This window comes from Xiphias gladius, chromosome 24 (assembly GCF_016859285.1).
Source record: "Xiphias gladius isolate SHS-SW01 ecotype Sanya breed wild chromosome 24, ASM1685928v1, whole genome shotgun sequence".
Lineage (NCBI taxonomy): Eukaryota > Metazoa > Chordata > Actinopteri > Istiophoriformes > Xiphiidae > Xiphias > Xiphias gladius.
In genome coordinates, this window is record NC_053423.1 from 13,567,180 (window position 1) to 13,585,546 (window position 18,367).

At 40.1% G+C, this 18,367-nt stretch overlaps 1 protein-coding gene across 2 annotated transcripts; it reads left to right on the plus strand.

Annotated features, from left to right (window-relative positions):
* The first annotated feature begins 292 nt into the window (after positions 1 to 292).
* On the plus strand, positions 293 to 14,922 carry tmem64 (transmembrane protein 64). Of its 2 annotated transcripts, none has more exons than XM_040121580.1 (3): positions 293 to 1,851; positions 8,964 to 9,119; positions 11,649 to 14,922. In XM_040121580.1, exons 1-3 carry the CDS (start codon positions 1,141 to 1,143, stop codon positions 11,838 to 11,840), a joined length of 1,059 nt encoding a protein of 352 aa, XP_039977514.1. In that variant the 5' UTR covers positions 293 to 1,140; the 3' UTR covers positions 11,841 to 14,922. The 2 variants fall into 2 exon arrangements, with proteins under 2 accessions (XP_039977514.1, XP_039977515.1); XM_040121581.1 differs by lacking the exon at positions 11,649 to 14,922 and adding an exon at positions 10,775 to 10,919.
* The last annotated feature ends 3,445 nt before the right edge of the window (positions 14,923 to 18,367 follow it).

Genomic DNA, 18,367 nt, shown 5'->3' on the forward strand with positions numbered 1-18,367 from the left:
GTTAAACTGGCATTTCTTATTAATTATAGTAATTAAATCTGAATTATTTAAGAGAAATATTAAAATCTAAGGCTGAAGTAATTAACACATCATTGCATTGCTGCATGGTAGTTAGGTCTGCTTATGTGGCAGCACGGTGACTGACCACAGAAGCCGTGCAAAAATAATTTATCCAAAACAAACAGAATTTGTCGTGAAATCTCGCGATGACAAAAGGCATCCTTCTGATTGGATGAAGAGGTGTAATGGTCGGTCACGTGGGCTGGGGTTACTTTGCATTCTGGGACACAAACAGTGGTGTGAAGAAGAGCCCGAGCAGCGAAAGCAGTGACTTCCACAGCGGAGGGAAGGCGGCGGGTAGAGCAACAACAGCCAGTCAGCGGAGAAAGAGCAAACTGCGTTTTCACACCCGACTTCTGCGTCCCGTCTGTCGCTCTGTTGTCCGGGAGAAGAGGAGCTGAAAGCCAGCTTTACTCTCTTAAATGCAGCTGAGGACTTTATCCACACAGCGAGCTAGTTAGCTAACGACGGGAGTAAGTTAGCCTTGCTGTGATTTATGGTAGTGGGTTAACGTTAGCTGAGAGCGAATGTTGGTGGTGTTATAAAAGTTGATGTTACTGCACCACGTCTCAGTCCAAAGAAGTGCTGGATTGATGTGTCAGTGTCCTCACAGCTCGTCTCTTCGCTGCCCTGACAGCTCCCTTCATCCATTGACTCTACACTGTCCTGGAGCCGAGGGGTGACAACTCTGAATATGGCGAGTGTTTCAGACAGAGACTACAAAACAGGCACTTTTAAGTCGTTGGACTGGCACGTTGCCCAGCTAGTGTACCCAAGATAAACACTGTTAAATTGGAAAAATTCATGTAATGGCCAAGAAGAGTGACAGATATCATCTTTATGTCTCACTACACAGTTGCTTTCAAAGTCGCAGAGCAATGGGTTGCCACTGCTGAAGTCATCTTCTTACAAGTTTATAAATACTTGTTTCTGTTGAAGCTCAACAATTTAACACTGCGAGACATGGACTTGCGCTGGGTGTAAAGACTGTCTGAAGAGCTCTAACGTCACAGTGGTCTCCAGGTCGGACTCTTCATCTGAGCCCTGCTGCTGGTCCCCAGAGCTTATTTGAGGGCCAACATGTCAGTGTCAGGGGCCACGACCGTGCAGCTTTTCACCAAGCTCTTCAAGCATGCGGTGGGCAAGGCGGAGATTCAGCTGAACCGCTGGCTGCAGAGGACTGCCACAGATGAATGTGACAAAATTGACATCCTGATATGCAGCGCCTTTGACGAGAGAGGGGCTGGCATAGGGAAATCAGATGGAGACCCTGTGGTTATCAGTGACACAGGGGGGATGATTTTCACCACTGGTGGAGAGTTCAGACACCCATGCTGTATCACCACCTTTTGCTTCAAGAGCGCCCTGCTGGCATGCATCCTGACTGCTGTGTGCTTCTCCTCGGTTGCCCTTGTGCGCCAGTACCTCAAGGACCTCCTGCTCTGGGTGGAGAGCTTGGACAGCCTCGTCGGAGCCTTGCTGTTTATAGTTGGTTTGATTGTTGTATCGTTCCCATGTGGATGGGGATATATTGTTCTTAATGTGGCAGCTGGCTACCTCTACGGCTTTGTATTGGGCATGGGACTGGTCATGGTGGGGGTTTTAATTGGGACCTTTGTGGCACACCTGGTATGCAAACGCTTATTGACTGACTGGGTGCTGAACAAGGTTGGGAACAGTGAACAGCTCAGTGCTGTCATTCGAGTGGTGGAGGGAGGAAGTGGACTCAAAGTTGTGGCCTTAGCAAGACTCACGCCCATACCTTTTGGGCTCCAAAATGCAGTTTTCTCGGTGAGTATGAAAACACTGTTGTCAGCTTTTCCTTTTCACTTTAGAAGGACAGTAGACAGTCATGTAATATCCATTATAAACTCATCCACTCACAGTAGTGGACCAGCCAGGAGCAGAGCTTGTTAACCTGGAGGACGGTTCAACAAATCACTTGCAGTCATGAGAATCAAACCTGTGACCTTTTTGAATGTAGAAGAAAATAATTTTCTTATTGATAGGCTAACCTGCCAAATGGGAAATCAGATCTAGCCAGAAGCTTGTCTACATTCAATACTTTCTGTATTGTTCCCAGTCCCCAGTCTGCCAGTCCCCAGAGAAGGGAAACTCATTCCTCTTGTAGATAGAGGAAGTGCTGCTATGACATAGATTCTGTTGTAGCCCAAGGACATCAATTATTATACCAGTTTGAACTATAAGTAGTATCACATTTTAAGTCATTGGCTGGATTTTCATATTTGGACCAGTGTTTGTTCTCTGCTCATCAATGATCTGGTAATGTTAACATAATATAGACTAAGTCATGGACATTTTTTTAAGTAAATTTGAAGTCATTGGTCAAGGCACCAAACACCATGTGACCTACATTATAAAGCTAAGCAGTATCGGGATATTGCTCTCAGCTGCACTCCTACACTTAACCTGAGGCCAATGACCTTCATGCATGGCATGAATAATTTATACTTGCTGATTACCCTTCACAGTCAACTCATTGATACCTCCAAATGGGAAAAGCCTTGAGGGTTGTCTAACTGTATTGTAGAAAATCAGATGGGGTGTCACGCAACATGAAAAATGCTATGCCAGTTGTAATTGAATGATTAATTAAGAAGACCGACCTGAGGGTGAACTTGATGTTATGTAGCCACTCAGGCTTAGATCTCCAGAGTATTATAAGTTATACTGCAGCAAAAAGAGACCTCATCACTATCTCTAGTTGCACCAGATTATACAATATCTCTCACATGAAGCTGGAATAATTGGAATAACATAATTGTCTTACATTAGCCTGTCTCCTAAAATAGTCAGAAGACTGTTTTATACTAAATATTGAAATAAAAAGGCTGCAAAAATTGAGAAAAAAATAGATAAAATACTAGTTACTACAATGTATTGGCCTAGGACTAACAGCCAAACAGTATTGCAGTATTGCACAATAGAAAAATGTATCGCAAGAGATTGCTGCTTGCATCCTCTGTATTGTATATTAGCCAGTAACTGCAGGAATACAGTTAATGTACATGACATATCTATACACAGTACATCGATATCCTATTATAAACTTTGACCTGATGAAGATCCAACTGGGCTGAAACGTTATCCATCTAAATAAATTTTTGGTTCAGAGTCAGCGTGCAGGCGTCAATGTTTTCATGAATACCTAAATGCAAGCACAAATTTTAAAAATAGTTCAAATATGAGGCTGGTCAAATTGGCTTTCATACAGGACTCAACTTTAAAATCACTACAATAGAACTAGTATGGGAATTTTTCCAAGGATAGAGCCAGAGAAAGGACAAAGTTCAGTTTATTCTAATTAAATCGGAATCTAGTCTACTTAAACAACACTTAATTTTGGAAGCAGAATGCATATTTTAAGACTACTGACATGCCAGAAAGCAGCTGGATTAAAATGCAGTCAACACCATCATCATTTCCAGTATTTCACTGATTCTGTTTATGCCAATTGTGACATTTCTTTTACCCTTAACTTCCGCTGTTTTGAAAATTACACTGTGTCTCTGCAAAAATGTGAGGCGAGAAGAGGATCAAAATAGTGTTGATGAAAAACAGTGGCACAAACATTATCAGTGGATGCAAAGTGGGGAGCTTGAAAGGCATTTATAGCTTAAAGCATGAAGGAGTTGATGTACAGGCCATAGGGCACAAAAGGAGAAAAAAAGATGACGCAAGCGTGTTTCACAACCACAGTAATTGCATGCTGCAAAACCAGTAAGTTTTCTGGGGTGGCTGATTTACCTAAACATATCTTAGCAGCATGGAGATTAGTTACATGGCTTTGGCTTTTGACAGTTCTGTAAACACACTCATAACCACCGTACAATAAACATCATTTTGTTTTTGGAGGAAGCAAGATGTTAGAAATCTTAATTAAAAACAATGTAACCCAAAACAACAATGCCCCACACAGATTTCAAAATGACTAAAGAGATGAGTCATCACCCCTCTGTTGACACAACAGAAATTTGAAGTACAATTTTTAACACATAGCATTTATTACAGGCTTTGTATTGGAATCGCAGATGTTTCTGTTTCTTCTGATCGCTGAATGTAGATCATGTTTCTGTGATGAGTTTTGATGCCCCAAACTAACTGCTATGTGCTAACCATTGGCATGTTTGGCTGGCTTTTCCAAAATTGTTGTGTCTTATGTTATTGTGAAGAGGAAAATGTGCTGTACTTGCAATATTATTGACATGATTGAATATATTCCATGCAATTAAATTCAAATTATATGTTAAAATTTAGCATTAAATATAATTATTGCATTACATGTTTGGATTGAATGATAAAAAGTCACGGCTGTTACATTTGTTATTATGGAACTGGATATCAGTATTGCATAAATACATCTTTACAATTAACATTCAAAATGATGATTAAAATACTAAACTACTAAGATCCAGCTTAAGGGCACTGCTTCATGTCACAAATACTTTTGTATTTTTATATTAGATTATGACAAACCCCTCAGATAAGTGAAAACAGTCATTTGGCAGCAGTGATATGTGATCATCCCAGGAATCAGCTGACTGTGGGTACAAGAAGCACTACAGGCAGTAAGCATTTGTGCTGCACTTGTACATTGACTGATAGGCTGGTATTTTAGAGGCTTCTCAAATTCAAATGCTTGGGCTATGACATTAGAGTTGAGCAGTGAGCTGAGAGAAGCAGGGATTGTGGTGTGAACCAACACAAATAGGTGATCTGAGTTGAGGTGCTCTTCAAAATCTGCAATCTATTAGAAAATCCATTTGAATGGCGTACGAAGCTGAAGACGAGTGTATTCCTTCGATGTTACAATGTTGACATCAAAACTCTGTATGTTTTAAATCAAAGGTTAAAGAAACCGGTCTTTCCATAAGTTGTTTTTTAAGGCCATTGTGATGAGTACTCTGGAAAAACTGCTGTGAATTAAATTTAGTATTGTATTTCAGCTCCAAGATTAAGAAAGTGTGTGATGCGAAAAATGAATGATTTTTCTGTAATAGTCTCACACTATGGGCAGCAGTTTACCTGTAAAAAGACCTCGAACAGGACATACAAGCCTAGCAGATGGATTTCTCTTGCCTGAATGACTTAAAAGGCTTCTGTTTGTCATTGGTTCATACTTCAGGCTCCATGGTTAGGACATAGCTCTGTGTCCAAAGGTTGAAATATCCATCTCATGCCAGGATCAGGGCCGAAGCTTTAACAGTAGTCACAACATTGAACGTACTGTTCCACTCTGACGAGGTGAAAATGAAGTGTCAAAGTCAAAGGGACAGAATTTTTACACATTGTTGCACAGCTGCTATCACTGTCACTGGCATTATTGATGTCCCTCAATCAGTTTGTCAGACTGTCAATTTTAAGCAGAGCTAATTGACAGTCTTGTAAAATACTACTCATGAACTTGCTCTGGGTTATTATCTACAGGGGAAGGCAAACAAACACTCCATGAAAATGGATGTCAACTTTCAAGTAGCTCAACCCCAATTGCTACAAAAGTGGGTCATATTTTGTTGTATGCCAGTTTGCAGTTTGCATTTGTGATACTTCAGCTGGTTAGTTTCAACTTATGACACCTGTTTGTCTTTGGAAAAAACAGTTTGTCTGTGTTTGACTCTCTGTCATGACTTCTGAGTTTGTTGCCTTTGACATATTTTAGGTTAACAGATTTACAGGCATATCAAATAGAGGCCAAATCTCTGCCCCAAAGTGATGTGAGCTGATTGGCTCATGTTGCTTTGAAATTTCACATATCAAAATCCCGATTTCCAAACCAGTGTTATTGGGACATCATTTTGTCTACTTCACAACCCACAACATGAACATTTTGGATAAGGTTCCCATAAATGTTATTCTTGCGACCAACTAATGTTATGTGCAGGACGTGCCTCACTCTCTGCTGGACAAACAGTAGGATGTTGAAACTGTTTCAAAACATATCTTTGGCATTCGTGGAACCTTTTTTCTTTTTTTTTTTAAATTTCTTGTCATTTATTGACTGGCGTACACTCAGATACAAATATAACTGCAACTTACTATCATTTGAAAAAATATACTAGAGAGCTAACAGCTAAAACAATGCTGGTTTAGGTCAGAGAAACTGGAGAAAATCAGGCTGTCGACTCATTGCACAAATCCCAATGTGAAACTCTTTGTTCCAGCTGGAGAGGTAAATGGCAGAGTGGAGCCATCACCAGGGAGTGTAGCTGACCCTGCCAGAAGCAGGCTAATAAGCTGAATCTCTCTCTCCTCCATCCTCCTCTGCTACATGTTTACTTCCTGGCTTGGAGGGTTTCAAACCCAGCTCAGGCTCTAACTGCACACTTTGTAATTCATCTTACCTGGAGGCTTGTTATTAAGCTGAGCTGATATTGTATCTTTCTGGTCTTTTTTGCCGCAATAAAAGGTGAAACTAACTGTGGTCGAGTACTTCTAGGCCCGTACTGGCTCACGGTGGAATTATGTGTTGTCTGCACTGCCCTTGGTAAGCACTTTCTATGGGCGCTACATTTCACTGTGCCCCCCGCTTCTTTCTGCTGAAGTGGACGGTGCTACATTATAGCGGGTAACCTAAAATGGCACAGAGACTGCTGTAGTTAGCAAAACAATGGGACAGCTCAGGAAAAATGTTTGTGGATCATTTGAGGACAAAGTAGACAAATTCAGAGCTCCAGATGTATTATATTACAGCTTTATAACCTTTAACAGTGCTGGCTGGCCTGGCTCCATCACTCTACTGTCATAATGAGCTGATGAAGGAATTGGGGAATTTATCATATGATTAATAGGACCCTAACTACAGGCAAACATGCTTGTGCAGCATTTAATTACACCATGTGCCCCTTCATTACACCGGGTAAACCGTATGTGTGTACAGATAAAAAGGGGAAACAGCATCACAGCAGCATTCCTGAAATCTACTAGGCAGTCAAGATACCCTACTTACTGTTGTGTTTACAAGCACAAACTTGGACCTGCATTGCTGCTACTCTGAATAAATCAGGGCAAGCCTAGGATGGGGTGTTTTTTCACTTGAATTTGCAGATTATCTTGATACATAGGTTTGCATAAACGAGTAGGAGGTTCAGTGGGAATTCTCTACGTGGTTATAAAAATACCAAGAACTAGCCCTTCCCACGTCGTATATGAGGCAGCTGCATAAGCTACATGCCTGGGTCCGAAGAGACTTCAGAGGACGTGCTTCACAACTAGAGGTCGATGGCTGAGAGGAAGAGAGCGCATTCCTTTTTCATCTTCTGCAGCTCTCACAGGCTCACATGCCATGTCTCAGAGATCTGCTGAAGGCATTTTGACTGTGTTGACACATAGTGTGGACACATCAGTACTAATCTTTCAAGGAGAAAGGACTGTTACATGATTGTACTGAGGGAAAAAAATGCTTGGTGGAACATACAGAGGAAAAACAGCTTGACAGCAACATCAGCTTGATTAAGCAGGTTTTGATAAAGCTAGTTTTGATCATGTCATTGTCCTATGAAGTGTAACTCAGGGTCTTATCAGTGTGTGGTGTGATAACAGGAGAGGGTTTAGGATTTATCACTGCGAGGAGACACTTGGGCTGGATCTAGCACAATGTTTTGCTGTCCTGATAACATTTTGGTACAGGCAGTGTCTTGCACCAACATGCCACGGCGCTCAACACGCCGCTATCAGCCACAGTGTCGTCACAGTGCACACAGTGCCAAGGTCACATCATCACACAGCCAGCACAGACACGCATCAGCTTATGTCATCACTTAATCAAGGGATCAAGGGTGACAGCGAGGCAGGCACTTGTTATATTTAGGTGGTCGTACCAAGATATGAAATGACACTGAGCTGGACGTGTGAGAACATGTCGCAGTTCAAGGTAATTACACCAGATGGTACTTAAATCTATCAGCAGTCCAAGCAGAATTTTGCAGGTTGTTTGTGGTTATTGTGGCTGGAAATGAATGATTTGCTTCAGGTTTCTCAAAATAATGCAGTTTGGACCTCTTTTGTGCAGTCTTTCCGAAACCTGAATTCTGTAAAATGTTCAAAAACTGTTGTTATTGTCACCAGGAATACAATTATAATGCAACTTAGGAGTAAGTGCAATCCAACATTGGTTCAAAACAAGCGAATGACTTGAACAAATTCAGTGTGAATTCATTTGACCTGGATTCATAGCAGTGGTTCTGCATGGAATTGATTCAATTTGCAGTACTTCATATCGTTGCAAAATTATAGATTTGTAATAAACTGTTCCATTGATCAAGCTAAAATTTCAGTCAAATACCATATAAATTAATTTTGTGTGACCTCCATCCTTTCATATAGTTTCAATAAGTACATATATTTAATTGTTAAATGTTTAAACATAATGGTTAACACTGTACATTCACAAAAAATCTCGAGTTCTGAATAAAGCTCTGGAAGAAGCTAAGAAATGGTCAATACCACTCTCACTCGTTCTTACTGCTCAAAATTTTCTATTTTTGATATTTTTTCAAGAAAAGTTTCCAATTTCTTTAATCTTTAATCACCTTTGTCAGCGAGGGACAATGGACAAACCATGCACACAGTCATTTAGCTTGAGTTTTGCTCTTTGAATATCAAGTTTTAGTTCTGAAATATTATTTGTGTAACTTCAAATTGCAGAAATCAGATGTGAACAGATTTGAGGTTCACAAGCAGATTCAACGCTGGATACAGATGAAACTATAACACATGAAATGATACTAAACCTCAACCCTAATCCTAAATATGAATGCATATTAGTGGATTGATTATGGCTTGTTTTTGCATGTTGATATAAAACATATATAATCCAGAGCTTTTAAATCATGTTCCTTTATCAAAGCTTTAAACATGTTTCTTATCGCTTTTTCCGTTTCAAGATCACAGACGTGTCCTTGCCAAACTACCTGGTGGCCTCCTCTGTGGGTCTGTTGCCCACCCAGCTTCTCAACTCGTATCTGGGCACCACGCTCCGCACCATGGAGGACGTCATCGCTGAGCAGAGCATCAGCGGCTACTTTGTCTTCAGCCTGCAGGTGAGTTTTTGTGATAATACATTAAGTTTGAGGACACTAATTTAGCTAATGTCCTGAAATAACCCTGGGTTGCACATTTTGCTTGTGAGGACAGACTGGACGCTTCACTATCACCATTCCACATTGTTGTTGAGTGTTAAAATAATCTTATGTACTTGTAACATAAAATCGACATTGTGCTGCACAGCAGAGCTTGTTGAATCACACTCAATAATCATTAATAGCTATATTTCCATCAAATGTCTTGAATTTAGGAATACAGCAAATTCCTAATTAGTTCTTATGGTTAACCTGGGCCAGACAGCCTCAGATGCACAGAGATGTTTTTCAGTATCTAATTAAATGTTTTTGAAATCAATCTTTGTTAAGTAGCGTGCCTACTAAATAAACATGTGAAAGGTTTGTTTGTTTATTTTTAAATCCATTTTCATATGCTGTATGATGTGTTAGAATATCCAGCAAATCTTTGACACATTTATTGACCAGGTACACTGCTAGTTCACTAGGGCATTGAGATAGCAGCAGGAAAAACGTGTTCTTCATTGACACACCCCAAATGGCAACATACATTGGACACACAGACACAAAAGACTGCACGCTGTCTGTTTCTGAGAAATGCAGGGTGAATAGTTTGTTACAGATTTCTACTAGTCTCTTTTAGACACTGAGTTATAATGGCGGCAGTGATAATGGTGACAATAATACATTAAGCAGACACAAACCGTAGGTACCACACATGTTCCTCCTTTCTGAGAAAAATATTTATATAGCAGTGATGTGTGAAACTGCTGTGCTTGTTCATAATAGTAAAGGTATAGACATCTTTGGGCCACACCCTGTCTACCAAGCCTCTAAAACTGTATCCTATTGCAAAAGCCCAGGACATCTGTCTCTTTCTTTAGTTACATTATTTTTTTGGCTACAAATTTTAAACCTCATGTAGATTTGCAAAATATGCCCACAATTCTGTCTAGCTCCAAAGGTCATTTCAAACTGTCAACAATTCCCCAACATCTGTCCAGCTTCATCTAATCCTCACAAGTGTTCAGAGATAAGGGGTGGCTTCTGTGTTCAGAGGTCAAGGGTCAGTTCAGGATTAAGTGGGTATCAGTGTTTCATGCAGAACTGAAAGCTCTTGCTCCAAATCACACAGAAGCCTTTTTTAAACATTTGTGGTGGGACGCTCCATCTGGACCTCTGACTGTTGTGTGCCAGCCGGGATACAAATCATACATACAAACATTTATTTTTTCAATGACAAACATAGAAACGAACAGATACCGAGAATCTTGAAGAATATGTATTCTTATTTTTAGTGGGCTTGCTGTGCAAGCAAAAGTTTTCTCTTCACTTTTCTTACGCTCACTTTTTTGTCACCTAACTAGTCCCACATCGTTCGTTGGAGAAACTCCATTCAAATGTCAAAACACGCAGCGTGATCGGGAGATGATGGGAATTAATATGTCAGCGATATGTCACATAATTTCCAAAATATTTTGAAATATTCACTCAGTTTTACCATAGAAATGAATGGAAAGAATGTTCAGAGGATAGATTGGGTGACATAAAAGTGGGAGAAGGTGTTAAACTGTTGTGAATATTTTCTATTTAAACTCATCCACAAATTTCACTCTTCACACATCATTCTTGTCTAGAAATGTGAATGTCAGTGACTGACCGACTGATGAAGTTACAACATTGGCCAGCCAAATGCCATGAGATTGAGTGATGAAGTTACACCATTGGTCGGCCGGTCGTGTGTTGGAGTTTTCCCATTGGCCATTGCTCTTTCGAAATGAATTGGCGCAAACAGTTTTGTTTTGTTTTTTTTTGTTTTTTTCTTTTTACAGGAATTTGGCTGTATTAAAATACTGTATATGTGAACACAGAGAGTAGGAGAGAACCAAAGAGACAAAAGGGCTGTCCAGCCATATAGTAGGTTTTGACCTAGTCTTGTTTGCCAGGACATAGGCAAATTTGTCGTTTTTATCACATGATGGTAAATTGTAGTTTTTACACTTTTTACACAAACCACACATAATGTCTTAATTATTCAGCTGTAGAGCTGCTGGCATTTTTTGTTACCTTTTGACAGAGCCAGGCTAACTGTTTCCCCCTGTTTCCAGTCTTTGTGCTAAGCTAAGGCAACCAGCTGCCAGTGGTAGCTTCATATTTGTCATACTGACACGAAAGTGGTATCAGTCTTCTAGTCTAACTCTATGCAAGAAAGCAATCTTGAACTAATGCTTTAAATAAAAATGATCACAATGAGTTTGATGCAGTGTTGTATGTAGATATAAAATTTGGGAATTAGAGAGTACTGGTATGAAATCAGCCATTGGCATTGGCATATACCCCGAGTGTTGGTGTATCTAATTTTTTGTCCTCGTCCCAAAAGTAAATTAATTAGGAGAGCAAATATTAGATACGCCTCAGTATATGAGGCAGTTCAGTTCACCACCCCTACAAGTCAAATAAACAGGAAAGCCATTTTGAACAAAACAATATGAGTTCTTCTGTCTTGTGCAGATCGTCATCAGCATCGGCCTGATGTTCTACGTCGTACACCGGGCTCAGGTAGAGCTAAATGCAGCCATCGTCGCCTGCCAGATGGAGCTGAAGTCATCGCACCTGAACGGGTCGTCCACCAATCACAGCAGCTTCACCTACTGCAGCAAGAGGGCTACAGCTGGCAGTGGAAACTGCATTAATGTGGTGTGACCTCAAATCCCCACGTGTGGTGGTAGCTCCTCTGTCTGAACTGCAAGACTGCATAGCTTAAGGGAACCCACTGAATTTAGACAGTGTCTGAAACGTGTTGGCGGTGTGGTATGTCATCACCCATGTGAGGAAAACCCTGAAAGTGTACGTCTTTAGTCGGTACCTTTTTTTTATAAGTGTGGGACCACGCACCTGTGAAGAAACGGTGCTGATGAAAATGGTTTTGAGGTATATAATTGTGGGAGTTATTTTTATTTTTATTATTTTATTTTCATCAAAGTACTTCTTAACATTTACGCTGTTACATGAGATGTCAATGAAATGATGGTGTTTAGCGATATCAGAAGTGGCTGAATGAGTGAGTGAGTGAGTGGGTCATTAAAAAAAGAGCTCGGCATGAAATGCCCGCTAACACTATGAATGTGCAATCTGGAGCTTTTCTAGAGTACCAAGGAATTGTTTTTCCATTTCAGTGTCAAAAGAATGCCAACCTATGCACCTTTATCTCATACTACACCTGTTTTTGTTTCATTTCAGGACATTTTAGGATTTGTGGGTCGACATCCAGTGCTAATTTACAATATAAATAATAAGGGCATTATTAATATTTTTCAAAGATATGGCTTTTTAGTCCAGCTCATTTTTTTTCAGTGTCTTATTTTTGGACTATGGAGTGAGGGGAGAAGCTCTCAGTGAGCACCACAGGCCTCTCCGACCGTGTGATCTCTGTTTGCTTATGACCACATCAGCTGAATTGGCTTCGTCGGCCTGGAGATCTTTTTAGCGCTCCTGCTGTTTTGAAAAGAGCAGCTGGAGAGGAGAGCAGATTTCACAGCAGGAAACTCAGGAATGTTTCTGCCAGGAAAATTGAAGTGCAGCGTGAGTGGCTCCTCGGTAGAACAGCCCCATGTTCTGCTACAGAAAGAGTCCCACACTGAACTGAAACTGAGACATCGAGCTTTCCTGTAAATGTTTATGATTAATTTCATTTTACATTAGCTTTTTTTTTTTAAAGAAATTAATTGGCTGTGATGTTATCCATTAGGGTTATTACATAGTTCTTTCTTAAGATGATAATTTTGACAATGCTGTGCAATACATTGGTGATGAAATGGCATGAATGTCATATTTCAGTGCTGAAACCAAACTAATCAGAAATGCTCTCATGCATACAAAATAACACAAACCTAAGTCTGTGTTTTTTTTGTTTTTTTTTTTAGGTTCTACTTACATTATAGAGGAGTAAGCTAGATGAGATAAAGAGGCTGTTGTTTTTTATGTGCCATAACTTGATAGAGCTTATTGGATGCCAAGACACTGGCCCCACCTGAGCTGAGGCCACATGTGACATATGACTTACTTTATTTTCTTACTTAATGTTGTTGGTAATGATAGAAATGATCTGTGAACAGTTTTTGAGTTTTAGCTCTTAATAATATATCAACAAAGCTCTTGTGCTGTAGGTTCCTTTGCACAGTCTGCCACAATAGACAAACATTATTTTCATACAGAGAAGTTAAACTAGGAAGGGGTTTGGTTGGTCATGAGGTGAAACGGATGTGTCTCAGAAGCTGACAATCAAACACAACATGGACACTAAGTGATGAATGTGATTATTTTTAATTTTTACATGAATTATTGTGATGCTGCTCCTCAGACAAAGTCTAAATGAGGAATAATAAGGGCTCCTATATGAAATATCAATCTTTATGTCCCTGTATTTGTGCACAAAAGCCTGTTTTGTATTGCAGGCACAACTTTTTGTTTTTCATTTTAATATTGTGCTTTTTTCTTTCTTTTTTTTTGTGGCCAGATTTAATGTTAGCCCAGACACATTCCATGCTGTGAGTCCTCTGAAAAGCTGTTGAGTGATTTTCAAGTTAAATGTTGGTTGAAAGGGCCCCTTCCTGTCTGAATTTAGCAATAATGTTTTGAAAGTCAAAAGCAAAAAATAAAAAAAAATAAAAAATGAAAAAACACAATAGGAGTCCTACCAATAAGACTTTGGGAATTGCTGTTCATTTCCAATGTTAAGATCAGTGTGTTAACGTTTATTTTTCAAAGGTAAACAAAAAACTGCATTTGAGTCAATCCATCTTCCAGTGTTAGGTTAAGTATCAACATTCCCAGGTTTGTGTTACAGTGTTCAACCTGCCTTTTACCTCCTCCTGCCTCTGACGGACATTTCTGCGTTGCCTAAGATGTGGAAGACAGATACCATCATCTGTGATCAGAACAGCTTGTTCAGCTTTGTAGCACTTTCTTTGTAGAGTCCCTAAAGCTGTTGATTGCTTACTGATGTTTAGCGATCAACCTCTCACTCCTGTCACATGAAAATCTTCTAAATCACACCGAAACCTTTTTTTCAGTGTCTTAACTTGAATTGAAAGTTTAAGCAGAGATAGAGGAGAGTATGTTTTATGGCTGCAGGCTTTATAAAATCTACTCACTACTCTCACTTTTGCACTTCTTAAAGGCATGGAAATTAGTTTTTCTTTAGTTTTTTGTTGGGGAAACGTTGTAAATACGCAAGACTTTCACCTGACAGCAGTGTCCCTACTTTCCAAATAAAGTGTGAATAGTGTAGCTGTTCTGCTCAGAAGGGGGAAAGAAGCTTAATGTTTAATGCAAAATTTAAATACATGAAACTTGATCAGCCACCGCAGACACACGTCATAATATTTTAGCTGCTCGACTGGGATTTTGATAAAAGATTGTGGAAAAACGAGCAGTTTTACAGCAAAGGCTTTGGTTCTTTCTAGGTGGGCTCTACTTAACTTAGATTTAGTTACGCAACAACTGATTCCTAAGGGAAGTATATTTCATAGATACCCACACAAGACCTGGATCTGGGATGTAACTGCACCCCTAAACTGTTATTGAGGAGTACAATGTCATTAAGTTTAAAGGGGCAAGTTAAGGGTCACGTTTGGTGCTATGAAATGCAATACTTCCCCATCTGTATCAAGTGCATTACACATATACTGTATTTTGTAATACAGAGAATTTTACAGTGTATAAATACTGCTATTTATCGCTGTACAATGCTTGTTCAGTGTTATTTATGAGAGAGAAAATAAAACCTGTCAGACTTTGTAACAAAATGTTTGGTCAGATTTTTATGTCACTTACACTCTCTTTATAACACATAGATCTATACCTCTCCCTTTATAAAACCTAAAAATCTGACTTTTATTTTTAAACTGCGGTTACCAGTGCAAATATTAACTCTTGGCAGAATCCTTGTTATAAATATTCATCAAACTTGATCTTAAAGGGGAACTCCGCCAATTTTTCGCATGGAGTTCAGTTTGCTTGAAACGAGGAGTATTACTCAGCCTGCAAAAATCAGTTGTATAATGTTTGCGGTTGCTCAGGAGGGAGCCTTACAAAGTTGTGTTTAATGGAAAATGCTATTGAGTTGCGTTATGGAAAATGTATGATTCAGCTTTTTTGGAGCTAGAACCATACCAGTGACTAAAAATCAGGATGTCTCAGCCTTTACTGCATCAATTTTGACCTTTTTTTTTTTTAGTCTTTCTTATAAGAGTCCCCCAACCTGACGGAATGTAATGTAGAAACTTGGGAGTCTACTCCCCTTTTTGTTTAGTAATTTACAGTTTAGGATACTTTATGTGATACCGAGTGAATCCCTTTCCTTGCTGGCCTTTACTAAACTTTCCGTCAGCCTTGTTATTTAAGATGGGAAAAGCCAGCTAAAAGTAACTGGTATCACATGTTTTCACAGATGTTTTGAAAAGCTTCCAATGCTGCTTAAATTTCAACTCGTCGCTATCCTTAAGATGCCACACCTTTTATAAAATCCTTTCCCCCACATCATAACCTCATCCCAAATCCTAGCATGAGTCTCTAAATATTACCCAGCTTCCTCCCTCACCCTTTGATAGTGGTGGGAAGACAAATATTCTTGCTTAGAAGGTTTCTCCTTACCTTGCAAACCTCTAAATAACTGTCAGTCCTCAAATATGCAGCAGAAGCAGCAGCAGCACCGTACGGCCAGAAAAAATGCTGGCTTCTGGGGCAGTTTGTCACAGCGATTTTGAAGTGAAGTGGTGATGGATGTGGTGGTGGTGGTGATATAGAGTGGAGCAACATTTACACTTGCCCTTGCCTTGCCTGTGACAAACTATCTTTGCAGGGGGAAGTGAGTGTTTGTGTGGACAGTGTCTGACAGACATGGTTCAGATAGATTATGCCTGTGAACAGTGCTGTGCCCATGTAACCACACACACACACAAACTCACGCAACCGGTAGAAAAGTTGCCCACAGCCATCTTCGCACACCCCAAAAACAACAAAAAATACAAAAACCCAGATAGAGCCCGGCCAAAGTCTATCAATCAAATAGTAACAGACCAGACTCCTCTTGCATTTTATTGCGCCATCTGTTACCAGGAGCTGCTGCACAGATTCATCTGCTGCTCTGTGCACAAGCCGCCAATATCTTCCGGGCTCGGGTCAGATCCCTGTCCGATCCATCATCATGCAACCCCGCCTCAAAGGACGAACCTCATCCCAGAGCCTCCCCGCCAGGCCAGCACACAGATACGTCCACACAAAACCAAGAACATTCATTTTGACGGGCCTGAAATGAAAGCCCTAGCTCTCACTCAGGGCTACGCTCTTGGAGGGGTGGCACCAAAAATACATCTGTGAGGGGTGTTGGTGCTTGAAAACGCAGCTGAGAGTGAACTTATAAAAGAAAAAGAAACAGTTTGAGTGAGATTATCTTGGAATATGTCCATGCAGCCTTCCAGAGGGAAACTTATGGTGCGGATGTTTATGGATTTGTGGAGGAGGGGAACGTTGATAGGCCCCCTGGCAGAGAGATCCTGCGCAAGGCAGACAGGATAGATCCAGGTCACAAGACCAATTTCTTGGCCCAGACAGCTGTTGCCTCCATCTGTACCATCTATGACCTGCTGCTGTTCTCCTCCTAAATGCTGCAGTGTGAAACTGCTCAGCACACAAGTAGGGTAAAGTGACCTCTGAAGGAGCCTGGAATGCAGTTTGACTCATGATGATTTAATGGATGAATTAATGCAGGATGGATCGTGAATTCCTGTTGCTCACCACTGAGAAATGATCAAGTTGCTGAGTTCATGTGATTAGTAAAAACTTAATTATCAGTTAATCACTACTAATTCTCCAGTGAATTTATACATTCATTAACTTTCCAATAGAAAAGGGTATTTCAGACCCATGCATTTGATCGTCCTGTCTGAAAGCAGAACAGAGAGATGGATAGATAGAAATATAAGGCGCTTTTATTAGACAAAAATGTCTGCATGCTGCTGCATGATAAAAGCAGCCTCATGTTGGCAAATCATTTCTGTGAGCTAACATTCATTAACTGATTATCCATTAAGCATCAACTAATAACATAACCCACAGTGACTTTATCATTTCATAATAGTGAGCGAGAGGAATTCATGATACACCCTGCATTAATGCAAGCATGAAATTATCATGTCATGCGTTAGTTATGCATATGATTTATAGCCTTATTACAGAGTATGAGCTTAATCTATGTTGTCGGATCTTTCGTGTGTTTTTGGAGTGCTGCTGTCCCTGCTCATAAGCTGTTAAAAATCATAGTTTTCTTTTCTTTTGTAGCAGGTGAACGCTGAAACCCTTTGCTGCAAACCGGGCCTGTGCATTTGTTTTGTTTTTAGGTTGTACTTACATTATAGAGGAGTAAGCTAGATGAGATAAAGAGGCTGTTGTTTTTTATGTGCCATAACTTGATAGAGCTTATTGGATGCCAAGACACTGGCCCCACCTGAGCTGAGGCCACATGTGACATATGACTTACTTTATTTTCTTACTTAATGTTGTTGGTTGATGATAGAAATGATCTGTGAACAGTTTTTGAATACAGACAAAATAGAGAAATTAGGAAATATTTCATAATTTATATGTTCTATAGGCTATGCATGAAAAATACATATTCCGATTGTTGGCCAAGAAGTCATTCACAGACAGAAATTAATTTGGGATTTGGAACAGTAAATCTGGGTAAAAAGTAAACTGTCAGCACCAGTCACAGATACAGAAGTCATGAAAATCCATTGCATTTAAATGTGTTTTACAGCTGTGGTCCAATCATTTTCTCTAGCAGACTTCTGAAACATGTCAGTTAAAAATTTAGTATAGAAGCAATTGTCATGAAATCACGAGATATCAAACTGATAAAACAATGTTAAGTAGGTTTTTTTGAGCTGTTGAGATGGCCCAGAGCCTCCAGACCCCCAGACAGACCTTAAGCAGGAAGAAAATATCCACATCATGCCACAAATGATCATTATGCCAGGAAGGAAGAGGATGGTTATTCTTGAGGTTTTAGGTGAACTCATTGCATCTTGACAGATCCGGTCATGTGTCCTTGCTGATCAGGAACCAGGGAGCGGGGGCACAAGCGAGGGTGGGAGGCGGGGGCCTTTTCTGTTGATGTCTGGTCTCAGGGAAGAGTCACATCTGTGTCCTCTCTTTAGTTCAGCTCTTCT

Excerpts from the sequence above, each read along its gene's own strand:
- tmem64 (XM_040121580.1), top strand. The coding sequence starts at position 1,141 with ATGTCAGTGTCAGGGGCCACGACCGTGCAGCTTTTCACCAAGCTCTTC. Across the intron at positions 1,852-8,963 it reads TCCAAAATGCAGTTTTCTCG|ATCACAGACGTGTCCTTGCC; the intron begins GTGAGTATGAAA and ends TTCCGTTTCAAG. Across the intron at positions 9,120-11,648 it reads ACTTTGTCTTCAGCCTGCAG|ATCGTCATCAGCATCGGCCT; the intron begins GTGAGTTTTTGT and ends TGTCTTGTGCAG.